Source organism: Perognathus longimembris, chromosome 10 (assembly GCF_023159225.1).
Source record: "Perognathus longimembris pacificus isolate PPM17 chromosome 10, ASM2315922v1, whole genome shotgun sequence".
In the NCBI taxonomy this organism is placed as follows: domain Eukaryota; kingdom Metazoa; phylum Chordata; class Mammalia; order Rodentia; family Heteromyidae; genus Perognathus; species Perognathus longimembris.
This window is the reverse complement of record NC_063170.1, coordinates 62,129,671-62,157,346: the sequence shown is the minus strand read 5'-3', so window position 1 is coordinate 62,157,346 and position 27,676 is coordinate 62,129,671. Positions and strand designations below refer to the sequence as shown.

General features: G+C 38.9%; 1 protein-coding gene across 1 annotated transcript in view; it reads right to left on the bottom strand.

Annotated features, from left to right (window-relative positions):
- Chl1 (cell adhesion molecule L1 like) overlaps positions 1-27,676 on the bottom strand; it is a 66,652-nt gene that overhangs the window by 26,053 nt on the left and 12,923 nt on the right. Inside the window, exons 4-13 of the mRNA XM_048354888.1 lie at positions 23,832-23,954; positions 21,863-22,033; positions 20,931-20,978; positions 19,058-19,178; positions 15,701-15,885; positions 8,581-8,712; positions 5,657-5,797; positions 4,733-4,844; positions 2,653-2,819; positions 1,650-1,815 (exon numbers count right to left, since the gene is read on the bottom strand). Coding sequence (XP_048210845.1) covers positions 1,650-1,815; positions 2,653-2,819; positions 4,733-4,844; positions 5,657-5,797; positions 8,581-8,712; positions 15,701-15,885; positions 19,058-19,178; positions 20,931-20,978; positions 21,863-22,033; positions 23,832-23,954 — 1,366 coding nt within the window. The remainder of the gene's footprint in view (positions 1-1,649; positions 1,816-2,652; positions 2,820-4,732; positions 4,845-5,656; positions 5,798-8,580; positions 8,713-15,700; positions 15,886-19,057; positions 19,179-20,930; positions 20,979-21,862; positions 22,034-23,831; positions 23,955-27,676) is intronic.

Here is a 27,676-nt window from a genome sequence, read left to right as displayed (position 1 = left end):
TCTGGATTCCAAGTGACAGCCACTGTGGCGGGTTCTGAGAACAGGAGTAATTTCCCAAGTGGCTGCGCTCTCCCACTGAGGACGGTTGTGAGGTGAGGAGGCTGAAATGGATTCAAGAACTCAAAGAAAAGGGGCATCCCTGACTTATGCCTGTAATCCTATCTGAGATCTGAGGATCCCGGTTCGGAGCCAGTCTGGCTAGAGAAGTCCAAGGGATTCTTATCTCCAATTAACTACCAGAAAACTGGGAGTGGTGCTTTGGCTTAAAGTGATAGAACAATAGCCTTGAGCAAAAGAGCTCAGGGACAGCGGAAGGTCCTGAGTTCCAGGACCACCACCACCAACAAAGCCCAAAAGAAGAGTAAGCAAGGCCCCTTCACCTGGGCACTTTAAAAGTCTTTCCACTGGAGCTATAGGCACCCAAACCCCTGTAATCAATCTGCTTGAAATAACGGAGTGGGCTCTCAAAGGATGGCTCATGTTATGTGGAAAGCAAGTAGTATAAAATGAGAAGATAAACATATAATCAAAGATTGAAGTGGTTTAATCTGATTTACTATTCATCATTAAGTCACTAATTAGTGGCAGTCCTTGCACTTGAACTCAGGGGCTGGGCAGTGTCTTGGAGCCTCTTTTACTTGAAGCTAGTGTTCTACCACTTGAGACACAGCTGCCCTTCCAGCTTTTTAGCGGGTAATTAAAGACACAAGCATCATGAACGTTCTTGCCTAGGTTGGCTTTGAACCTCACTCTCAGATCTCAGCTTTCCTAGTAGCTAAGATTACTGGTGCGAGCCACCAGTGTCCTACTAATCAAGTTCTATTTTTGTTTCATTTTTAATTTTAGTTCAGTGTGGATACTTTTAGGACTGATTACTAAAAATTATTATTTTGTCTTTTCTTATTTGTTATTATCTTCAAATAGGTGCACTTAGGGGTTTTAATCTAACAGGGTGATTTATGAGTATGACACATCTTGAGCAGTGTCACGCTTTCCACCATCTGGACCTTTCCAAAGTAGCCTTTCTTCTCCTGCAGGCTCAGAAAGTCCCTCACTCCATTTTCATGTACAAGCATTGAGTCTCAGGACTGTATTCACCCACAATTCCTCCTTCCATTCGTCTCTCCACACCTCCCACCACCCCCGCCCCCCCAGTTCTTCCATTAAGACATGCTTCAACTTCTTGGCATTCATTGTGTTAAATTGTGTGTTAACTGTTCAAAGGATTTACATCACAGAGACTCATCCTTCCATCTACCATATTTTACTCAGCTTAATTGTATAAATAAGCCTGTGGTCCTGCATGCGTTTTTCTGTCCATATTTGGGATCTAACTTCCACACATGAGAAGTGTGTGTGTGTGTGTGTGTGTGTGTGTGTGTGTGTGTGTGTGTGTCCTCTGTCACTCTGAGCCTGACATTTTATCCAGCCTTTTTTTTCCAGGACTACCCATTTCCTTACAAGAGATATAGTATTAGTTTTCCCTATGGATGAATAAAATGTCATTGTGCAGATGCCACATTTACTGGATCATAAATAGGGAGTGTTTCATGAATGTGCATGTCCTTCTTGTTCAGGGGCCATGCTAATGTTTGTGCAAATCTTAGAGCCAAGCACAGAATCTGACCAAACCTGATTGTCTTTCTTACCTGCCATCTTCTGTGCCATTGATTTCAAAGCCTTCTCCATCTTTGCTCCAAGACAGCTTTAAACTGTGCTTCAAATGTGAGTCACACTTGCTCTCGCAATGCAATTCAAGCATGTGGGATTTGTGAACTCGAGGATTCTTAGGAGAAACTGTGAGTTTTGTAGCATCTGTTTTTATATGAAACATAAATATGAATTAGAATCACAGAGCACAGCCTACTTTGTAATCAAGAGCCTGCCACTGGATCAACCAAAATCGTCAGCTTGCATAGGCAAATTGCCATGCAATCCTCATCTCAAACGTAATGTTCAAATGTCATCTCTTCTTAATGCTCTCTTTCTTTGTGGGCTTGGTCATCTGGCAAAATATGGGTAAAGTAACAATTCATAGCTCAGCAATTTTTCTTGCTGTGCTTAGGTACAAGAAATAAGCAAAGTATGAGCAACCGAAAGCTTTTAGAAGCTGAAAATAACTCCATTTCTCCTTCTGTTGCTCTTAGATATGTAATAAAAAACCTAATTTTAAAAGCAGGGAAAAGTCAGTTGTATTTGTGCCAGTACTGGGACTTGAACTCGGGACCTGGGTGCTCTTCTTCAGCTTTTTAAGTCCAGGCTGGAGCTCTACTAATTAAGCTATTTCCAAGTTTTTTTTTTTTTCTGGTAATTTGAGTAATAGTTTTTCAGACTTTTCTGTCTGGAAAAACTGCGAACCACAATCATCAGATCTCCGCTTCATGAGTAGCTACCATTACAGGTGTAACCCATTAGTTGCCTGACCTAAAACAAAAATTCTAAATATTTTTGGTCTTTGATCACTAATAACCTGGAGCTCTGCCTCACACTTGTGTGAAGCCATGCATACATCGTGCTTGCAACCATCTAGATGATATTCAACCTAGGGTATATGAAAAGGGGTCAACAGAACCACATAACAGGTGCTTCAGGAAATGAAGACCTACAGAATTCATGTGAGAAATTATGCAAAGTTAAAAAATGCCAAAATACTTCTAATATCCAGATTGGCCGTGACTGCAGTTTTTCCAATAGCGTTTTCTACCCAACAAGAGTAGGATCCGGCATCTTCTTCAGTGGCCCTCCGGATCTGCAAGGTGCCATTTTCATACACGTGGTAACGTTGGCCTTCCAGGGGTTTAGCTGCATCCACTGTCTGCCTATTGAAAAACCCAATAATGAAATGTTAGACTCCTATCTCTCTGTTCCTGTCATTTTCCCTTCCTCTGATGCTTAGCAACATAGTCCTTTGGGATTTACAGTTGTTCTTAAAATTGTTCCTGATCTATGGATAGCCTAGAGGGCCAATCCCAGCTTGGGGCTTCTACCGTCTTCCTCAGAGATTAATAAATATTTTCTGATGTATGGATCGTGAACTCTTTAGTTAATGATTGCTCCCAGGTAGTACATGGGAAAGCTCGTAAATGAAAGAGCTAATGAGCCTTCCATACTGCCTGCTGTCCTGGGAGAACAATGGTCACTCAGGAATATTAGAAGCCCGGGAAGCCCACCCATTCTATGGGTGTGAGTTACACTTAACCCATCAACCTCAGACACATTTTCTCCTTCCTCCAGTCATTTTCCAGCCATTCCCTGCCGCGGCTTGATTTACCCTGTGCATTTTTATAATAAATGACTGCTGGACTTCAAATTGCAAGCCTGTCTGCGACTCACAGAGGGATGGTTTAAGGCAGGGATGAAGTGGAGGTGAAGGAGGGTCTCGCCTCGGGTACAATATTTCAGAGGGAGCCAAATATTTCATTGAGCAAGGGAAAAATATCTCAGTAGATTATTTTCCATAATAAAGAAAACAATGCCCCAAATGACGATACACAAAAATAATGCAATTGTAATACTAGACAACATATGATTCTATCCTTGAATAACAAGCTCACATCTTTCACTCTATCTGAGTCCATGGAGAATAATAATCAAATTTTAGTAGTATATTGGCCAGATGTTTTCAGTAAAGTAACATGGTAGAGCCACATGAAAATATATTTCATGATATTAATTATGTGAATGCTGGTCATGTTTAAGTATATAGTGACTGAATTGTTTTTTATTTTATTATGTGATTACTTACACAATTAACTATGTGATTAGTTCTACAATTATTTCTATAATTATATGGTTAATGATTATATAATTATATTTATATAACTAAATACTGACTACACAGGTATATCTTAGTAATGTAAATATATAAGTATAGTTATGTAAGTATATTAATCATGTAACTATATCTATGTTAGATATATATATTTATTTATTTTTTGCTGGTCCAGGGGCTTGAACTCTGGGGCCTGGGTGCTGTCCCTGATCCTCTTTGTGCTCAAAGTTAGCTCTCTACCATTTGAACCACAGCACCACTTCTGGCTTTTTCTGAGTAGTTTATTGGAGATAAGAGTCTCACAGACTTTCCTGCCTGGGTTGGCTTTGAACCATAATCCTCGGATCTCAGCTTCCTGAGTAGTTAGTGCCCTGCAGTATATGTTAATTGAATTAACTGCGGATTATTTGCTAAATTGATCCTGGAAGGACAACATGAATAGGTGACCTTAGATCTGCCCATAGTGAATAAACAAACCTATCTTTAAAATGATCTTAGCAATTCCTTCACCTCTTTTCTTTTCTTTTGATATTTATTTATTTTTATTTAAAAAAAATTTTTTTTTGCCAGTCCTGGGCTTGAGCTCAGGGCCTGAACACTGTCCCTGGCTTCTTTTTGCTCAAAGTTAGCACTCTGTCACTTGAGCCACAGCACCACTTCTGGCTTTTTCTATATATGTGGTGCTTAGGAATCAAACCCAGGGCTTCATGTATATGAGGCAAGCACTCTTGCCACTAGGCCACATTCCCAGCCCCACCTCTTTGCTTTTCTTTATAACCACAAATGTCTCCCTGTGTTTGCTGATCCTGACCCATGGTTTCCGTAACTTGAGTGAATCACATGTGCTCCTTTAGTGCCAGAGACAAGGGCTTCACGCAGCAATGTAGACACAGCTCAGCTCATCAGAGCATGGATAAGGACCCCAAATCCCCATCACACGCAGACGCCTTGCTAACTTACCAGGTCACAACTGCCTCCGGTGAAGCAAAGAACTCACAGTGTAGGAAGGCACTGGACCCAACCACAGTGGCGTAATTCTCTTCATCTTTAGTTTCTATCAGTGGGAGGACATCTATTTGAAAAGGACAAGAATATATTTCTCATCTAAGTCCTTTGTGCAGATCATGCTTTACTAACTCTAAACCATATTAATGAGAATGGAAGGCTGGCGATGGTGACCGGACAGAGCCTTGAAGATGAAAACTCTTTGAACTCCATGCGTTTAGGAAGTGTCATTTCCCTATGGAGTCTAATGTCCACCGGGGCAGGAGGCGGGGCAAAAGAGGATTTGATTGTCCACTCATGTTTTGTGTGAGAAGAATGATTTGGGGAGGGAAAAAAAAGAAACGGAGATGGTGGGGGAATTTCAGTGTGAATTTGATTAAATTTGAATTTGACAGTGTGAACTAATTCAGCAGGGATATTCATTGGACATTGTACTAAAAATGAAATATACAACTTTGGTGGGAGGGCGGGAGGAGATGAGGTACCGGGCAACTCTGTTCCAAAAGAAATGTACTCATTACCTGACTTAGGTAACTGTAACCCCTCTGTACATTACCTTTACAATAAAAATAAAAAAAAAATAATAGAAGTAAAAAATGAAATGGGTACTTGTGGACTTATAACCCTGGCCCATTTTTTTTTCTCAGAAAAGAGCCAATTAAAGTAACATCAAGAGATGGGTGGGGTTGAGAGAGATTGGGGTTGGGGTGGGGTAGTAATAATGGAAGGGCAGCATTGATCAAGAGACATGACACTCATAAATGGGCATGTTGAATTGACACCCTTTGAACGACCCTTTATGGATAAATAATAACAAAAATCAATTAATGAGGGGAGGAAAGGAAAGAGCAGGTCAGGTCTGCGCTTGTGCACACTCACCCACAACGTCCACGTTGGCATTGGTGAGGATTGTGCCATGCACGTTGGAGGCCTCGCACTGGTACACAGCCGTGTGATTTGGGTGGAGGTTGGTAAAGCTGATTTCTTCGCTGAGGATAACATCACCCACAAATGGATGAGCTGCCGAAGATGAAAGAATGTTCAGAGTGTGATAAAGACCGGGCCATAAAATATTTAGACACCATTTGTTCAATGTGTCACACAGAATTTATATTTTAAGACCAGTTCAGGTTAAAGGATAGTTGCACAAAGCCAAACCCGTGGGCTTTCCTACAATGAATCGTGGAGATTTCTTTTGAGACCTCTTTGCCCTTTTGATCTTCCTTCATGGAGATATTCATTGTGGATGGGCTGGGGATTGACAGATCCTTGCCTCTCTAGATGTTTGCACCAGTCAGATGTCAGGTGATTATTTGCTGTGTAAGTCTACCTATGAACAGACTGAAACTCTCTTGCTTTTCTGAATTAAGTGTAGCTTAGAACTGTTTAATGCACAAATCCTGCATTAAACACATCATGACTCCATTCACCCATCACCAGTGGCCCTTGCTTTCTCTTTGGACACCACGTTCCTATTTTACAAAGAAATGGTTCTGTACTTCTCTATAGTAATAATAATTGTGTTAAGTTTGAGGTTATAGAAAACCTTAAATCTCCAATATTAAAAGAAGAGGGTTTTCTTATACACCCTTTCTTCCGGGGAGTCATAAATGCAAACTGGTTTTTCCCACGAGACGGTACGCTCCATGGAGAAGCATCTAATTTCTTCTCCATGTGGTTACACAGTGAGTCCACAGCCCTGGAACAGTCTCTCTCTCTCTCAGAATATGCAGTCAGTATACATTTGTTGAAAGGGCTGCCGAAAGAAAATGGTGTCATTTGATGTATGAGACACTCATGTACAGAGGAAGAAAAAAATAGTCCCTGAAACAGATCCATGCTCTCAGCCTCAGAATTTACAAGGATGTTATCTTAGATAGGAAAAGGAATGTTGCGGATGTTATTAAGCTTCAAGACTTCCAGATAGATTTATCCCTGATAAATCAAGTAGACTCCATTGAAAATATACTGTTTCTTAAAAATCACAAGAATGTGGGAATGGGACTTAGTGTCAGATTGCTCTGCTAGCATGCATGAGGTCCTGAGTTCAATTCCTCAGTACCATATAAACAAAATAATAATAATAACAAATTATATTTTAAAAAATCAAAAGAGCTTTCTTGCATGTAGACAGAGGGAGGTACAAACTACAGAACAAAATGGTCAGAGAGATGTAATGCTGCTGGTTTTGACCATGGGTGGGAGGAGCCAGTGAGGAAGGGAGTCGTGAGACAAAGAATTTGAGCATAGGAGATGGGAAAAAAAAACCAAGAATTGTCTCCTTGTGCATCTAGGAAGAACCCAGTTGTGCTGGCATCTTCATTTTAGCTCAGTAAGACTCATGTTAGACTTCTAATACCATTGTAAACGTACACCATTTGAAATGACCAAGTTTGAGGTAATTCACTATAGTCGATGAGAATGCTAATATCATCCTTTGGGGAAATGTATCAGCTATCTTTGGCACATTAGTTGGGTGGATGGCACTTTTGAGTTCTTGCAGGCAGAACACTTGAAGAAGGCCGCAAGGTCTGTGCCTTGGACTTTACTCAGCTATCCACACTCAGACTTCTTAGCTTTACAGAGCTACCTTCATCCTTCCTAGCTTTCTCCTGGCCTCCTGCACAGGTCTGAATGAACACAGTACTCCGCGTGGCCATGAATCACTGCAGTGGAGGAAACAAGTTTGTAGAGGGTCGGCAACAACCCCAAGCACACAGCTCATAAACGGCAGGGCTGGCGTGCACACACATAGCAGTCTGGCTCCAGAGTTGATAACCAGACAGAATGTTCTACAGTTCAATCACCACCCTGCACTAATTGACTATACTGATCTCATTCAGCCCAAACAAACTACTACTTTCTTCCTTTTGCAGTTTAAAAAGTAAGCGAGTGGCTCTTCAGTAAACAGTTCAGGGCCATACAGCTGGTAGTTTACACAGCCTAGGCAGAACCCCAGTTCATGAATCATGGGGCGGGCTCCCAGATATGTACAGGCCTAAAGTGTAAGAAAAATGAAAGCCATATAATAGCTCTAATATTGCAACTTGTTCTTGATTGAGCTGAGGCATAACATATATTCTGTCCTCCTGTCTGGACAAATTATATTCAAAGTGACCTGAGATCTGGGTTCGAGTTGAGGTTGTGGACTTAGAGATTTATGTCAGAGCATGGTACAGGGAGAAGACAGGCCTGAGGTTCTGGTCCATTTTAGCCTTACTGTGCCAGGCCTGTCTCTTCAGGTCTCAGAGCTGACTGGACAAGACATTTGTCCTGGGATATTGAAGACTGGTTGAGAAGAGGCATGGATGCCGGAACATGATGTTTTCGTTTCAGCCTGACATGGCTGTTTGCCAGGGAAAATCATGGAGACAAGTGGGATTCTGAGAAAGGCTTGGGAAGAGGCAAATGTCACCGCCACGGGGGTGTAAGAGAGGTCCTGACCTTCCAACTGTGTTCCCAGTCATTCAAAAACTTTATTTCTTTTCAAGGAAAGGAACAATAACTGTCTTTCCGTCTTGAGTGCATTCTCTGTCTCACTCAGTCAGGCTTATTTTGTTCTTGCTTTAATTTTATAGATGCTTCTTAAAATAATCGATGTAAACAATACGTTATTTAGGGGACATCCATAAATGACACGTTCCTTTGGGAAACAACCAAATTGTTTAGTAAGAGGTGCTTTCTGACGTTCTATTCTACCGTGCCAGCCACTTCCTAATTCCAGTGTTTGCATAGCCAGTGTGTCTACCTGTTCACAATCCCACGTCCAATCCCATGTCATCACACATGATGGTCTAACTCACTGTCAGGGTGGGCGCCATTGATTCTCCATGTGATTGTGGGTCGGGGATATCCTCCAGCTTCACATAACAAGATGCCACTGCTTCCGGTGCTGTACACGCCACTCTGAGGTTTCCTTATCCAGTAAGGAGGCTCTGGAAACAAAGAGAAGAGCTTATCAAGGATTCGATCTATCCACAAAGATTTACACGCCCCCCCCCCCCCAAAAAAAAATTGTTAAGGCCTGCACTTCTGCTTGTCACCAGCAGAGGGCAGACACCACAAACGATTTCATACTAGCAGCTCTGTAAACTTGCTCTGCAAAAGAAACTGGACATCGTGCGCGTGTGTGTGTGTGTGTGTGTGTGTGTGTGTGTGTGTTTAATTTGGACTCCACGTATAATAAATCAACATTCTATAAATAGTCGTATATAGCCACTTTGTTTAGCTACACAAGTAAATCTCCCTAGCAGAGAAATGAAAGAGGAAAAAGCCCATGGCTCGTTTGCTGGCCACAGCTTTTCAGGCTGCAGCCAGGGGCAGAGGACAAAGACGGAGAAATTATGTAGAGAACGTCATTTGAGAGCCTTGCTAATGAGATTAAAAGTGTTAATGCTTTGTTTCTTATCTAATGCCAACAATTGTTCTGTTTCTCTTTAAGTAGTCATACCGAGGAGTTTCAACTTGGTAAACCAGTTCATAAGCATCTTGAGCAATATCATCCCTTTCATCATTCTTTTACAAAGGTGCTACCTTGGGTGATTTTGAACTCATGATTCTCCTGCCTAATTCTCCTCACTAATTACTGGTGTGTGCTGACATAGCCAGCTATAACATTTTTGTGCCCATCTATCCTTGTATTTATCTAGCAACTGAATTTGGAAAATATGAACTTCTAGCATTTTCTTTTCCTAAAGGGATAGGAAATGGAGCTTACAAACATTTTGCCTTTCTGTCTCAAAACAATGGAGAAAACACATATTTAAAGTGCATGCATCTTTTGGTGTCCTAGTGCTTCCTTGCATAATTATAAGTCACGTTTCAGGATAAAATGAAATAGTTTCCTTTAGTTCATACTTTACTGTTACGTTTTGTCATCTACAGGGTATTTCTATGTCAGCAATGAATAAATAATTTAAGTTAATATGTGAATGGTGTAGACTATTTGGTTTTAAGGGAAATAGTATCACAACTTCAGGTAGAAAATCCCATCAGCCCTTGCTTGGTTATTCCTCAGCTATTCTGCATTGCAATCATTTTCTTTTTAAATCTTAGAGAGGTCTCTCTCTATGTCTGTCTCTCTCTTTCTCTTTTCTTCTTTCTCTTCATGTCCTTCTTCTCCTCTACCTCCCTCTTGTCCTCTAATACATACATATAGTAAAAATTACATTTTAAATATTTTTAAGTCCAGGAGAAAAAGATGTGTTAAAATCGCAATAAATTCACAAAGAAACACAAAAGTATGCAATAATAACTCTCTATTAGGTTCAAGTTTGAGCAAGAGAAATGCTCTTGTCATTATTCTGCAGGTACGGACTTGGTAAATTCCAGGCTAAATACCTCTATCCATAAGATATAAATCAGGAAATACTAAGTTAGCTTGACTGAAGATCACTTTTTTGGAGGTGAAGGGATTTAGCTTGCAGGCTTTATTTTTGGTCTTGCTATGCAACCACAATAAAATTCAACACATGGGAGTTACAGGAAGAAGCTTGAGGAGCATGAACATTATCCTGCTTACAGTAGAAACCCCTGACTATGGCTTTTCAAAGCATCTAAAAATAAAGATCATGAAAGGGTAATATTCCTTTCAGTGTGCCAGTGTAATGAAATCAGGGTCTCCATTTCTATTATCAACCTACAAATTTCCTTAATCTCTTGGTATCTATATTAAGATCTACTGCTGCCAGGGAGGAGGCCAGTCTTAAGGTATTGCCACCTCTAATCCTTTCACCTCACAGACACTGGGACTGAGCTTTGGAGAATCATCTAATTTTCCCAGTGCTGTCAGCAAAAGCATCCCTATTTCCTGTGCCTGCCACTTATGGGTCTGTGGAAAGGGCCTATGAGAGAAGCTGTGTGGTTAGCTTCCAATTAATCATTAGCTCCTTTTCCATCTAGACTCAAAGGAGAAACAATGTCAGCAATGTTACCAACTATTGATTGCTTCGTGCTTGCAAATCTAAATCCCCCAGTATCCATTGAACATTCTCTAGGAATGATGACTAAATCTCATTGTAGCCTTTCTTCATACATTTCGTGAATGTTTAAACGTTTATATTTTAGCCTCTCAGTTCTGTTTTTCATAAGGACGAAGCTGGTCCTGGGTAGAGATAGATAGATTTCTGCCCTGCAGTTTGGAAGACTTGAAGTCTGTCATCTCCCAGTTCTCTCTTCCTCTTCAGTTGAAACTCTCATTATTGACTATTAGGATTCAATATGCAAAAGTTCAATATTGAAATACAGTCCTTGGACTAGGGAGCTTGTGAGAACCAGGGAGGTCTCCTACTCTTCCCCGTGTCTCTTCTGCTTGGCACAAGTCAGATACTCAAAGCAGACACACAGAAAGAATAAAGGCCCAACCCCCAGAGACTCCAGGGATGAAGAAATCAGGGAAAGAAGGAATACCTTAGATAGTATGGAACCATTGTGTTCTGGTGATTTATGATCTCATAATTACATATATTTGTTGGGATTTAACTATTTATTCACTAAAGAAAGTGGAGTAGGAGCTGGGTACTGTGGCTCACATCTGGAATCCCAGCTACTCAGAAGTAAGAGATCAGAAGGATTGCAGTTTAAGACTAATGCTGGCAAAATGTTCTGGAGGTCCTATTACACACCGAAAAGAAAAAAAAAGTTAGGGAGGTCCTATTATATACCAAAATTAAAAAAAAAAAGACAGAAGAATAAATATGAAGATCTTGGTTTGAGGATTTCCAGAGGCAAAAAAAATATATGAGACACTATCTGAAAAATAAAGCAAAAGGAGCTAGGAGCATGGATCAAGTGGCAAAGCAGGTGTCTAGCAAGCTCAAGGCTCTGAATTCAAATTCAAATCCCACTAAAAGAGAGAAACTGAGCCAGAAAGACAAAGATATAGAGAGAGACAGGGAATGGAAGGCAAGGGAAGAGAAAAGAAGGGACAGGAAAGAAAGGGAATGGGCGGGGGGAGTGAGAGGGTGAAAGAAAGAGAAAGGAAAGAGAAGGGAGGAAAAGTAAAAATAAGAATTATAACCATAATGAGGCACTAGTGGCTCATGCCGACAATCCTAGCTCCACAGACAGTTGAAATCTGAGGATCACAACTGGAAATCTGCCTTGGAAAGAAAGTCCATGAAAATCTATCTCCGATTAGTTATCACTGAGCTTGTGGCTTAAGTGATAGAGCACCAGTCTTCAGCAAAAATCTCAGGGACAATGTCCAGAGTTCAAGCCCCAGTACTACACCTAACTAGCTAACTAACTAAATAAATAATTGTAAGCCACTGTGAGCCTAAAGACATTACCTTTGAAATAGTACATTTGGGGAAAGTTGAGGTGTGAGCCAGAAGCAATCTAAGGACAAAAATCAGAACTCTAGCTTCCCAAATTCTTCATATGCAAGTATGTGACTGGTAAGATCTAGTTGGTAGGATGAAGATAGAAGCACCAAAGAGAAAGGGATGGGTAAAATTGAAAATGTGAGGAAAATTCACCAAATGCCATTCTTTCATCAATTATGCTAAGATATGTGGTAACTGATAATTTATGTTGAAGCTTTACCCACTTCATTATAACTATAAACAACATAATATAATCATAAACTGATCTCACAGTGCTAAAAATAGAAATACCAGTGTCTACACATTGACAATAACATATGAGAACTAGCAGGAGATGTTTATCATTGGAACAGAAACAAAAATGAGCAGGAAACTTGACATCTGTAAACAGTATTTTCTTAGTAAAACTACTTAGCACAAATTCCTACTAAATGTTGATATACTAATAAGCCAAATTAGTGGGTTCATCAAAAGGTAAATTTAAGTGTGTGTGTGTTTGTGTGCCTTTTCTGGAGCTTGAACTCAGGGCCCAGTTGTTATCCCTTAGCTTTTTTTTTTTTTTTTTTTTTTGGCCAGTCCTGGGCCTTGGACTCAGGGCCTGAGCACCATCCCTGGCTTCTTCCCGCTCAAGGCTAGCACTCTGCCACTTGAGCCACAGCGCCGCTTCTGGCCGTTTTCCGTATATGTGGTGCTGGGGAATCGAACCTAGGGCCTCGTGTATCCGAGGCAGGCACTCTTGCCACTAGGCTATATCCCCAGCCCATCCCTTAGCTTTTTTGTTCAAGGCTAGTACCATGTCATTTGAGCCACAGCTCTTTCTGGCTTTTTGCTGGTTAATCGGACATAAGAATCTAAAAAACTTTCCTTTCTGGGCTGGCTTTGAACTGATATTCTCAAATCTCAGCCTCCCAAGCAGCTAGGATTGCAAGTGTGAGCCATTGGGGCCTAATTGCAACTTTTAAGAAATGAATTTCTTAGCTGAAAATAGGGTTTTTGTAATAATATCACTGATGGTGTTGTATCTCATATCAGGCATCAGTTCAAGCAATTTGGGGTTATGAACATACAAAAATTAACACTAGATTTCTATTGCATTTCTCAAATTCAAGTCCTAAAAAAGTTAAATGTTGATAACATAAACATTTTTGGTAGGGGGTTGTTTTTCTTAATAACCAGTTGAAAGGTGCTTGCCATCATATATTGGTTTCTGAATGTATTTAGAATGGTTTGAATCCTGTTTTCATCTATCTCTTTTATTATGTGTGCATTCAAACAGTTTGCATATAGTTTACACATCTTGTCTGGCTTTTCCCAGATAGAATATAGGATTTGAATTGTAGTTTGATTTCATATTTAAGATATTGTAGCATGAAATGTAAGCTCCAGGAATTTGAGTTTCTCAATAAAGAAGAAATATCACAAATCAAATATCATACAAGCAATACTTCTACTTAAGCAGAAAGGTTATTTTTCAGAATGGACCACATTTTCAAAGTTTACAGGAAATATTGCTTTTTATTTCCCCACATGGCTAGCTCTTATTTGATTTGGATCCCTAGACAAGTGACAAAATAATTTAAAAAATAAAAAGGGAAGAGGATTCAATAAAGCAATAGAAAAATGAATAAAGGTGAACTCGTGCACTCAGATGATTAATAAAAATATACTTACTATATTTAAATTCAGGGAGAAATAGCCACATTGAGCACAATTTTCTTTTCAAGTGTTCATGAGAAGCACATCTCCTAAAGCATACAACTGAGGGCCCATTGTGTAGTCTCTCACTAAGGGGGGATGATTAAATGTTCCTCATAAAAACATTATTTATATCTCCACAGTGCTATTAGCTGTTTTATGAAGAGTGGGGACAATTTGTTCAGGGAATGTACATTCTTTTCGAGTCCCATAGCCAACGATTTAAATTGCATGATTAATTTTACATCTTTGATTTAGTTTTGCAACCCTTGCAATTCTTTTTGAGAGCTTCGGCCTTAATAGGCAAGAAAACCATGGGCAGATTGTTAAAATATTCAGCTACCAGAGCAATGCTCCAGCCATCTGGAAGGATTTCTACTAGTCAGCAAACCTGGAGCAGGAAAAGCTAACAATTCGACATGTCTGCTTCGTGTGTCCCTGTGTGTTTGCTGGACAAAAGGCGAGTGTCCATGTTGCATGATGGAGCCAAATTAACACAGAAGGTTGAATGAAGACCAAATTTAGATATTAAAAATAAATCTTCCTCTCTGAAATTCTTTGAGTAATTCAGTGCTGGGGGAATATTTTCTTGTTCCCAGATGTGTCTGTTAATGTCCAATATTGAGTTTTCTCCTAGACAGGTGTTTTCCTTTTGTTGACTGAAGGAAAATGAAATTCTCATCCTGATCATTTTTTTCCTACCTTAGCTCATTGTGAAGTGTTTTTGGAAACACAGTGTTATTCCAAACAGGGACATGACTAATCAATTATCCTAACATTTACTTGTGAGTAAGAATTTACATCCCAGTCTTCTTTCCCACACATTAATTAAAACACCAGGTCATTACTTAGGTCTTCCTTGTTCAAACTAAATCTTTAAATGGTGAACTTTATTAGAATATTAATGAGAACCTGAGAGCTCTAGTTCACTAAAGGATTGCCCTGGAGAGACAATTTCTTTCAATAGTTAAGCCTAGGTACAACACTAAAGAAGTACAAACGCAGTAATTATTCCATTATTCTGATCAATACAGTCAAGTAAACCACAGATAGACAACTTCAATGCCATCAGACCAAAAGAAAATAGTCTCCATCAATAAGTTTCAGAGGAGAGTCAGATAACCTTTGCTTCCATAGAGCAAACATAGCCTCAATATCTACATTTGTTACTGCGTGGGTTTTTTTTTCTTTTCTTTTCTTTTCTTTTTTGTTTTGTTTTTAGTGGTGCCAATCTCAGTCGACCAAAAAGCTTGTACTTAAAGAGAAAAGATGTATTTTTAGAAGAAGAAATGAATGTTTATAACATACAGGCAATTCTTTTTGGTCTTCTTGTTGTTGTTCTAATCTACATAATAAATAAAATTCCAACTCAAGATATGGACTAGAAAATGTGGGAGCTAGAATCAAGCTAAGATAATCTGTCTGGTGCCCTTATTGTTTTAGTGGGGAAAATGAGGCACAGAAAACTGAAATCACATGATGAAGGACACACAGATGGTGACATTATTAGGAAGCAAAATCTCAATTTTCTTCCAAGCCTGGTAATACTGCATTCCACCAAAATCCTGACTTTTACATGAGTTAATATTATGCAAAATTACATGTCTATCACAATACAAATTATTACAGTTCAATGACACAAAAGAGTAAGTTTAGTAACTATGAATAAATCTTGGAAGTTCTATGTGTATGTTTGTGTGTGTGTGTGTGTGTGTGTGTTTATTCCTTAAAGTCACCTTTCCTTGTGAGTTGTACCCTTCCTATGGTTTGCAGAGGTACAGTACAAACTAATTGAAGTATAATAAAACTTGGTGCTTGCAAATTAAGTCAAAACCACTGACCTATTTGAATACATATACAAAGGGCCTTTAAGAAGAAACAAAAATCTTCATGGATAACATACCTTCTACTGTAACATTAAAAATATGACTCGTCATTCCGAGGAAATTGTTGGCTGTACAGCGATAAAGTCCATTGTCTTGGAAGGAGACACTTTCTATCTTCAAAGTCTTGCCATAGTTTTCTTTTGTTTCTCTTCCTTTTGGTAAATCCCCATCTACTTTATTCCATTCAATCTGTGGAGTTGGTCTGAAATAAATAAATAGATAGATAAATACACAAATAAATAAATAAACACACCCTCAGGACAGAGTCTTTGCTAGCTTGCATTTTCATATCAGCTGAACTTTATTAGCCTTACTAAAGAGATTGACCTGCAACACCACAGGGTTGGGGACAAGTCTCTTACTTGGAAAACTCCTGATAATTCTCTGATCTCTTTATTAAGCTTTGTAACTACCTGTGAGTGGTGCATAAATGTGACTGGAAAAAGGTTGTAGATTTGGAATCTATAGCAGTACTAGTATGATATATTTTTTCAATTGTGAGAAAATCTTTCTGTGGGTACTCCTCTTTCTGTCTGACTTTGAATACCATGTTGACATCTGCTCCAACAGTCATCACTGGGGACCAGTGATTTCCTTTTCATCCTAAGGAAGGTGATCTTGGACTGTGTGCCTCAGATGAGTAGGCAAAACCCATTGCCCGGCGGGGAGAGGAAAAAACCATTCCTTCCTGGGCAACTTGGAGTCCACACAATACCACTGGGCAAGAATGTCTGAATAAAACTTGTATCTTCAGTTAACCAGTCAAAAAGGTGGAAATGTGCCAGGCTCTGATGGCTCATGACTGTAATCCTAGCTACTCAGGAGACTAAAATCTGAGGATTGCAGTTCAAAGCCATTCTGGGCATGAGATTCTTAACTCCCATAAACTACTCAGAAAAAGTTAGGAGTGGCACTGTGGCTCAGGTGGTAGTGCACTAGCCGTGAGCACAAGGAGATCTGGGGACAGTGTCAAGGCCCTGAGATCAAGCCCCAGGACCAGCCAAATCAAAACAAAACAGCAACAGAAACTGGTGTAGCTCGATTGGCAGAACACCAGCCTAGAGTATAAAAGCCAAGGAGGATCACAAGACCCTAAGTTCAAGCTCCCGTACTAACACAACAAAATGAATGAATAAGGACCAGAGGATGGCCCAACCACTAGGTAGAATATGCAGCCACATCTGGTAAAGGTTCTGGGAATGCTACAAAGATATGGATGCACAGATATGGACATTCATTTCTTTTGACATCTTTCTTTCTAACACCCCCATTTCTAAAATGCATATCACAGCATTTCTCATATTTAAAGACAACCCATACAATCAATGCTCGGCCCATTCAGGATCTTTGTGGGAAAGAAGGTTCTAGAAGAACTGCTGAGGAAGGAGCCTGAGAGAAACAGTCAGTCCATGCTTGTGATGAATCCTTTGTGAATTTAGTTTGATCTCGTGTAAATCCCACACAAATGCAATCACCAGAACAGGTGGTCACCGTCATGACTCAAGCAGAACATGAAGGCTTAGGTTTACTAAACAAAACAGAAACCCAACTTCCTCAACAGCGGCTACACTGCTCAACATCTAAATACTTAGTCACTGTGTATTAGCAATCAAAGGCAAATAAACATCTCGAATACATTTTGCAGGATGGAAAGGAAGTTTTGCCAAGTATAAGAGTTTTTAAACCATTGAAATTCTTTCCTTTCTTTTACAATCTCCTTTAAACCTAGTCACTCAGAATGAATAGGTACATTTCCTTTTCTTTTTCTTTTTTTTGCCAATCCTGGGCCTTGGACTCAGGGCCTGAGCACTGTCCCTTGCTCCTTTTTTTTGCTCAAGGCTAGCACTCTGCCACTTGAGCCACGGCACCACTTCTGGCCATTTTCTATATAGGTGGTGCTGGGGAATCAAACCCAGGGCTTCATGTATTCGAGGCAAGCACTGTTGCCACTAGGCCATATTCCCAGCCCCACTGAATAGGTACATTTACTGTTCAAACACTTGTCTATGAAACAGACTCCCAGCTGGGTGCTGGTGGCTTTTACTGTGATCCTAGCTACTCAGGAGGCTGAAATCTGAGGATCACAGTTCAAAGCTAGCCTGGGCATGAAAGTCTGTGAAACTCCAATTTACCACCAGAAAACTAGAAGTGGTACTGTAGCTCAAAGTGGTAGAGCAAAAAGAGTCCAGGGATAGTGCTCAGGCCCTGAGCTCAAGCCCCACAACTGACAAAAATAAATAAAAAAAATGAATAAACAGAGTCCCAAATGCACATAAGCTTATAAATTGATTATGGCTTAAATGGATAGCTTTGATCGCTAGGGAAATGGAATTCTCTCTTCCATGACATTCTTCATGGTATCTTGAGTGGTATGGAAGAAGTGTTGAGTTCAGAGGGATAATGATAAAAAGCAGATGACAAAATGACCAAATTATGAAATTAAAAAAAATCAGTTTATATAGGCTTATAGTAGCTTCTCAATAAATATGACAATTTCAAGAGATAACCAAAACAAAGCCTGGTGGCTCAAGCCTATAATTCTGGCTGCTTAGGAAGTAGACCTTGGAAAGGTCATGATTCAAGGCCAGCATAAGCAAAAGGAATTTGTCAAGACTCCATTTCAACCAATGGCTCTTCTGCGGGGAGGGGTTGTGCCTGGGAAAACACAAACAGGAAGATTCCAGTCTAGGCTGGCTGAGCATAAAGTGAGAAGTTTGAAAATAACCGCAGCAAATAAGGTCTAGACATATAGCTCAAGGGGCAGGGTGTCTGCACAGCAAGCATGGGGTCTGAGTTAAAATTCCAGCACTGGGGGGGAGGAGGGGTGGGGGCCAGTGGTAGCAAGGAGAAAGAGGAAATGAGGGAGGGAGAGGGAGAGGAAGGAAAATGACTGAAAGAGGGCTGTTAGAAATTTCATGTAGGAACTAGAAATGTACATGGTGAGGAAAGGTTGGTTACGTTGTTTGTTTTTGATGTGAAACTCTCTTAAATTCCATAGCCCAGACCTGCTTGTGTACAAAGACAACAGCTTAAAACAGGAGGTAAGTTAGAAAGGAGCAGAGTTTGTTCTATAGCAAACAGAAGTCACACAAGATAAGGAGGAGAGAGGGAAAACCTGGCACCCTAGATTCCTACTCAAAGGCCAGCATTGACTTCCACAATGGACTCCTTAAGGAGAGTATCCTTCCTTCATTTCATCCACCACCTCAGACATCGGCACCTACTTAGAAGTCCGTGTTAGTAGTCTTACCCTGATGTCTGTGGGGGTGAAGTACAAATGTTACTTAGAAAAAGAAAGATGCTTAAAGATGTGTACATAGGCCATTGGGAAACCAGATGCCAAGCCATAAGCCAGCAGGGGTCTGGCTACTTACAGGCCCTCGGCGAAGCACTCCAGCAGCAGAGTTTCTCCTTTCAGGATGGTTATGGAGGAGAAGTCGTTCTTCTCAGGCGGAGGCAACAGCAGTCTAGGTTTCCTCTGCTTGATCGAATTTGCTATGGAGAGAAATGGACAAGTGAGGCCTTTTACAACTGGAGGTAGTCAAAATTCTGCACATCACGTCTGTCTGCAAACATGGACACTTAACGCAGGTGTCTATGCGGGCATTTCCACGCAATTCAATTGAGACTGCTCTTCTCTCTTTGTCTGAGGTATGGTTTGTGCCTTAGATTTGGTAGCTAAGTATTATAAAGGGTATCATTATAAATGCTATAATTTATATCACCACTTCTCATTCAGTGCTTTCAATAGATCCAAGGGGAGTAGCTTATTGATGAAACACTTAAAGTAGTAATCTGTGCTTTTTATATGCTATACTTTTATTGGGCTTTGTTATGTGTGGTGGCCATTTGTTTTTTTTTCTCTTTAATTTAATGTGCCTATGTATTTGCAAAGGTTCCTGGTAAAAACACAGTGTCCTGGGCTTTTTAATGCAGAAATTCTGACTGAAGAAATCCCAGAAACTAATTACAGCCTCAGGAACTTAAGCAGAAAATGCATACTAAGAAATAACTAGTAAGCATTCCTACTGAAAATGAGCATGTTCTATTTCTTCTTTTTTTTAAAAAAAGAATAATTTTCACAAGAAGACATCATCATTCACTGCTAATTTTTATTTTATTTCAGGTGCTGGAAACAGTATATATTTTTCTATGTACTTCTTATGATTATTTACATATTGTGAAATGACTGTTGATCATCAACTACACATAGTGGTTTTTACTGAATTTTGTGAAGATACAGCCATGTATATATATATGCCTTGGGTGCCGACCTTAGAGAAAATGATGTTGGGGGAAGATAAGGTACCTCAAGGCTGAGGATACACCAAAAGGATAGCTCTGATTTACTTCTTCTTTCTTTTGTTTCATTTTTGTTGTCAGTCCTGGGGCTTGAACCCAGGGCCTGAGCACGGTCCCTGGCTTCATTTTGCTCAAGGCTAGCACTCGGCAATTTGAGCCATAGTGCCACTTCTGGCTTTTTCTATATATGTGGTGCTGAGGAATCGAACCCGGGGCTTCATGTATAGGAGATGAGCACTTTAGCACTAGGCCATATTCCCAGCCCTGATTTACTTCTTCTGATGTCACCAATGTATCAAAAAATCTAAGTAATAGGTCCACATGACAGAAAGCCTTCATTTCATTCTTGTACAAGATTGCTCCCGTTATAGAAAATACATATTTCACAGTACACAGACATCTTACATAAAGCACTCACTCTAGCAGGTGCTCTTTGGCTAGAATAATTAAATAAAAAGTCTCATGGACAAATGAGTTGAGAAAATAATAAACTATAAGCTAACTACTAAATACTGAAATGTAAACTCTAGTTGTCCCCAGAGAATACCTGTATCTATATGTATACATCTTAATGAATTATATTATACTATATGTTTAAAATAGAATGATACAAAATATAATATTATATAATTATATTTAAATATGCTGTTATGTCTATATAAGTATAAATATGATTTAATATTTAATAAAATTTAATATTAATAATTATATTATATTTAACTATGTTATATTTATATAGTTGTGAATATGTAAAGATCAGTCGCTGAGTACATTTAAGAGGACAATAAAATTCTCCATGGTGAAGAGTTTTTATAAGTTAGGAATACTACCATTTTAATAAATTCATATAGGTAATCAAGGAAAAATTCAAATTTTGAGGTAACAATCTCTGAATAAGTATTAAGGTAACAATGAATACTAACTCTCTACACATGTTTAACTTACCCTTAGAATTAATTTCTGTGGATGAACTTGACTCATTAGCATGCTTTACTGAAATAAAAAACAAATGGAAGAAAAACAACACAAACATAATGGTACATGCTGATATTAATAAATAATGAACAGTCATGTCTTTGTCTACAGAAAATTACAGAATGGGGTTGAGCCATGGTTAGCTCTCACATGGTCTATGGGAATATGGCTTAACACAGAAGAAATTATGAAGAGCTCAATCTTGAATTTCTATGGCAGGGTGATTCTACATATAATAATGAAAAAAAAACCCACAAAACATGGACCAATCTGACAATAAAATGGTCATGCCAACTCTCAGCTGTTCCAAGGCCAATTATTCATCCTGGAAAACTGTTGCTGATTATCTCTTCCCTTTGAGTCTTATGTTCCTCCTCCCACTAATTACTCTTTCCCACTTGGGAACACAGAAAACAAATAGGAAACAGAATCAACGGGTATAACTTTGCCAGCTTATGAAGGACAAAGGAAAAAAAAAAAAAAAAACCTTGGTTGGCTACAAGTATGAATCCCAATTCTTTCCTTTTTGACTCTGTTGTTTCCTCTCCCATCTTTCACCTGCCAGGTTATACAAGTGAATCTTTGCTGCCCTCTTGCTTAGAAAATGTAGAAATTTCATTGTGTGTGTCACCCAGGGAAAAATGACTAGGTCCTGTAGACATCAAATGAAAGACATTTGTACTGTGAATTGAGATTTGATTTTTTTTTCCTGGCTGCAGAAACAGAGCTACTGTGGATCTGCACATGCAGATGTTCAGTTCATCTGGATTTAGTCTCTAGAGTTGAACGAAATAATGACAGAAAATGCCAACCCTGATCTAAATGGCTCCTGCCAGGATGAAATTACATGCATATATTTGCATTCCTCATGCAAGACAGATTGATACATTATTTGGACTTACAACTGCTCACTGTTAATTTCATTGGCATCTTTTGTACAATCGTCCTCAATCTTGGAAATGCAGCAAAGCAACAATAGTCATTCCGACTGTCTTTTTCTTCCACATTGGCAAAGTACAGATCTCCGTCTTGGCTCATGTAGACTCGTTCATCTTGCTCAATGTGTTCTAATTCTGGAAGGAAAGATGGTGTGAGCTCGTGAGGGGCTTTTGTCCCTTGCATGGTTATATTGGTTATAAATTCCTTTCATTCATTTTAAATCCCTTTAGGTTACTTGATTTTACTTGATTTTTTCTAATTTTCTCTTTCCATTCTTCTCAAATTTGTGTTGGTATAGGAGCAATGAATAAGCAAAACCGTTAAAAAAAATAAGAAATGAACTGCATAACTTCTGAGTGGAGATGGGAGGAAGCAACTAACAGAAAGCAAGGGAAGGGGTGATATTATCCAAAAACAAATGTATTCTACCAGATTCATGTAACTGTAAACCCTCTGTACATCACCTTTATAGTAGCAATGCAAAATTCAAATAAATAAATAAAATCTAGAAACCAATAACCAAAGCTGTCCACTGATGGACAAGCAGAGTCTGCACTGACTTTATCTGAAAACTGGTCAAGTCAGATAATGATGTAATTATACTTTTATTTTGGGGGGTGATGGGGGTGTGGTATTTCTTTGAAATAGTTCCCCTGAAAGGGACTATATACAATGCTGTCCCAATATAACATGAGAGATACTAGGGTGATTGGAGCTTGCAATTTTGGCTTTAGCCAAGAGCAGCTTCATTTCCTTTCTTCAGAATACATCTATATCTATATCTATACCTGTATCTGTATATATATTATATATAATATAGCCATACTTTTCCTATTAGGGACATAGTAAGGAAATATCTATGGAGCTAAAGCAATGCTAGAAGAGGGCATTACAGTAAGCTGAGATTTTTGCTGGATACCACTAGCTCAAAATTGTAACCCTAGTGACTCAGCAGCTTGAAATATGAGGATCATAGTTTGAAGCCAGACAGGAAAGTCAGAGAGACTCATCTCTGAAGCCAGAAGTGGAGTTCAGCTCACGTCTTACCATGGAATACTTTGGGTGAAAAAGCTAAGGGACAATGCCCAGGCCCTGATTTCAATCGCTATTACCTGCACACACAAAAGACAGAGGGAGAGAAAGAGAAAAGGGGGGAGGGGCAAGAAAGAAGGCAGGAAGGAAAAGAAAGAAAGAGAGACAGAGAGAAAGAAAAGAAAGAAAGAGAGAGAAGAAGGAAGGAAGAAAGGAAAGAAGGAAGGGAGAAAGGAAAGAAGGAAGGAAAAAGAAAGAGAAAGAAAGGAAAAGACAGAAAGAAAGAGAGAGAAAGAAAGAAAGAAAGAAAGAAAGAAAGAAAGAAAGAAAGAAAGAAAGAAAGAAAGAAAGAAAGAAAGAAAGAAAGAAAAATTGTAGGAAGGAAGGGAGGAAAGGAGGAAGGGAGGATGCAAGGAAGTGAGGGAGGGAAGCGGGGAGGGAAAGTGGGAGGAAGAGGGAGAGGGAGAGGGAGAGAAAGAGAGAAAACCTGAGACTTTATGTCAGGAAAGCTTCTTGGGAAATTCAGCACAAAGGTTAATACTAACTTCTTTTGTGGGTCAGTTCATTTGGCAGGTAGAATATACTACAATAGCAATATGACCTATTCCCAAAGGAAATTAGTTAAGTTTGGAAAATAGAATGCCCAGGCTTCACAGACCAATTCTTGCCTTTTCAAATACACTAAGATCAAGAAACAGCATTAGTGATTTTCCTAGTGTTTTCATGTATGCATTTCACTGTATATTTAGGACCAAATTGAAGACCTCTGTATTGAAATAATTAATTTGCATCTGTAGGAATACGCTTCTAAGAAAAGGTGACTTCTGCCATCTTTTTTTTTCCTTTTAATTTACATGAAATGGAGCTGTGCTCTTATTAATGGGACAGACCCTCACTTACCAATGTTCATCCAATAAATGTGCAGTGGGGGGAAGCCCTTGGGTGGGTTGCAGTGCAGGACAATGGGGTCACCTTCCTCTACTTCCAACGGCTCGATTTTTTCTTTTGGGAATTTCGGGACACCTGGTGTGAAGATAATTTTAAGACATCATTTCAAGTGAGCATGTAAAGCCACAGTGCCTTCCATGGTATTAGCAATCACTAATATTCTTTTTTAAATAATTGAATCTTCTTTTCGATAAATTCCACACCATGGGCCCTCGTTCATTCATCTCCCCTGCAGAGGTTAAATGCTTTTAAGAAATTGATATGCATGCTTATATAATTTAAAAATGCTTCAGTCCCTATACCAAAAAAGAATTTTGCTGTCTGACAACAATAAGACAAAAATACACTTGTGCATAGTTTTTTTTTTCCTTTTTTTTCCAGGCTGAGGTGTAAGTCACAGGATTTGCTTATTTTAATTTTCAAAGAGAAAATAATCATATGGTCTCAAGATACTGTTGGGTTTTATACTCCCTATCGGCTATTTCACTATAAAGGTCTTTAATGTGATTTCAGATAGCTGCTCAGAGAATTAACTACACTAAATAAGAAATTCAAACCCTACATTGGGAAAATTGGTGCATGTCCAGTGAAAAGCCAAACATGACTACTGTAAGTTGCAAAGAGAACCAGTAACATAAATGAAATTTGAGATGAAATGGAATTGGCATAGGAAAGAAAATTTTCCAATATTTAAATCTGTTATTTACATCTCATATTGGAGCCAGTACCATAAAAGAACAATGCAGAATTGGAACCCCAACACTACCAGTGATTAACATTCTTACAGAAATATTTGTATTTGTAAGGATATGTAAAAATCCATTCAGCCTGAACATTATATGACTGTTTTACATTTTTTGTTGGGGGTGGGGTGAGGGATTTTCATTATAAAACGCCATTGAGGGCAACGACCTTATAAAGATATTTGCAAGCATCCTGATCTGATAGGGTTTATTAGCAGGTATTCCATTTCTGTATTATGATCTGAAATCGTAGCTCACCATACATTATCATTTTCTTCGTGGAAGTCTAAAGGTCTGCTTCTATATAGAAAAAATTCTTTTGAGCCTCTTTGTGCATTTCTCAAGTGTTCCTAAGCCTCTCATCCTCTACCCCCTTCTTACAGTAGTTGAGGGAATTTGCTGACATTTCTTCTATGGATGCACCAGCTGGTTACTATAAATTGCTTTTTGTCTAAATTCAAGGACCTTTCAAAGCTCCACGTTGCAGGAAGCCATGTGGTTGGGGCAACCTCTCTGCAGTTAGGGAAGGCAGGCTTATCTTTATGCAGTCAGCACGTAACTGGCTGTCTTCGGATTCCCTCCTGGTCAACTCCTTTCTATCAGATTTCTCCTGGAAATCTGCAAACATGCTTGAAATAACAATCTTCCCTGAATCTTACCCTTTCTATGACATGCAGTTTCCATTAAAAGAAACGTATGTTTCATTTATTTACCACACAACAATCCTGCAGATAAAATACTATGTGAGCTATTTTGTAGAGCCCAAGTTTGGATTGAGGGAAATGTTACCTAAGTTATTTTCCAGAAAAGAGGTGATACAAAAAAAAAAAAAAAAAAAGAAGAAGAAGAAGAAGTAACTGTGGCTGAGATTTTAGGATTATGCTTTGAAGCCATTTGGGATAGAAAAGTCCATGAGATTCATATCTTCAATTAACCACCAAAACACTGGAAGTGAAGTTGTCTCCTAAGTAGTGGAATGCCAGCATTGAAGGGGAAGTCCATTGAAGGGAAAGGTCCTGAGTTCAAGCCCTAGTACATCACACATACACACAGTATTATGTGCTCAGACATTCATATTCAAATCACATATAAACTTCTTGCTGTAAATGAAACCCAGCAAACACTAGTATAGATAACATTATGGATAGGTGGTAGTTTCATCTATTGATTATCAGATAAAAGACAAAGAGAAAGGAAAACAGAACAGAAAATGGAAGGGGACTGCATGTCTGTTCTATAATATGCAAACTTTTTACAGTTTAATATGAACACACAGTCCATTGGAAAATATCTATAGCTAGAGATATAAAAGGGATAACTAATAAGATATATCAAAACTTAATTTGAGAACGGTTCTCTCAGAGCTTGGAAGAAAATAGAATCTAATGATTCACAGAGATAACATTGCCAGGGAAGGGCTATTTCCTCAACATTAATTGAATGTACATTATAAAATTCTAGCTATGAAAATATAAATATATAATTCAACCAGCTTCTAAGGCATAATAAAAGACAATTTATAAGTCCATAACACATGCAATAAATCTTTAGAATAGTTAACTAAAGATGTAATTAAGATCAAGAAACAGGTAAAGGCATTTATAATATTTATTAATCTATGACCTCAGGATAGATATAACATGGGAAATTAATTTGTCAGCATTATTTAGGTTCTATTCTTTTGACTTTGGAATGATTTAGTCTGTTGCTATTCTAGAAAGTGAAAAATTTAATATTTCCACATAAATGCTAATTTTAATTACTGTAACAGCAGGCATGAAGTCAGTTTCCACTGAAATAAAGAAATAGAGGCTACCTAAAATAATTTCTCACAAAAGCCTTTTACTAACTCTGTTTTTAAAAATAACAAGCAGCATTAGTTAGTGTAGACAGATGCAAGTGCTTTTAATAATAAATAATGATTTGTGTGCATGTGAGGTAGCTATACACCACTCGCTTACCAACATATTTTTAAAGGATAATCAAACATCACTAAGAAATAAATACTTGGGTACCAGTAGCTCACAGTTATAATCCAAGCTACTCGGGAGGTTGAGCTCTGAAAATCAAGGTCCAAAGCCATCCCAGCAGAAAAGTCCATGAAACTCTTATCTCCAATTAACCAGCAAAATGTCAACATGGCCCTCCATATTAAACTAGCACCAGCCTTGAGTGAAAAAGCCAAGTTAGAGCCAGAGGCCCTGAGTTCAAGCCCTAGTACTGGCACAAAAATAAATAATCACTGAACTATATTTTTAACAAGGGATACTGCTGTGTTTCTACTAGAAAGCCTGGCCAAAGGTAGCTGACAGGATGTTCTACTACCTTCTAGTAGTAGCATGTTCTTCCAATTTCTAGTAGATACTCTACTCATGTTTAGAGGTTCCATTATAACCCAATATAATTGCAATGCACTTTTTTTCTTCATGAGGTCATTGCCACTGTATTTACACAAGAAGCTAACGGTCAACACTGCTTCCCTCTCTTTACTCTTCTCCTTCACGTCTCCTGTTCACATCACTGAGCATAATTCTAGTAATTAATGGAGGCCTTTGTTGCACATCAGGTCTTACTAGCAGAGGGAGCTAGACCCAGCGAAGCAGCAAATAGAAAGTTCACTGGACCTCCACAGCCTCAGGGGCCCATAATGTTCAAAGACTCATTTCCTCCCTTCTTTCAACTGACATACAGAAACGTTAACATCTTCCTGTAAGAAGACTTCTAACAACAACAACAACAAAAATATCTCTACTAGAAACCATCTGAGCAGACTGACTTGAAGTCTGAGTACTGAAACTCCCTGGGTGTGTATATTGTGAATAATTTCCTGACCTTTCAGTGAGTCCTCTTAATATATTTTATTATCTTTAAGTAGTTGTATAAAGGGAGTGGCATTCAACATGTCAGCTTGTGAGTACAATGTCTCTTGATCAATGTCACCCTTTTCATAACTCTCCTCATCCATGACTCCCTGTTCTTTAAAAAAAAAATAATTTTTTGGCATTCTAGAATCCTCCTCATTCATTTCTTAAGATTCTCAAAAGCCTTCCCTAG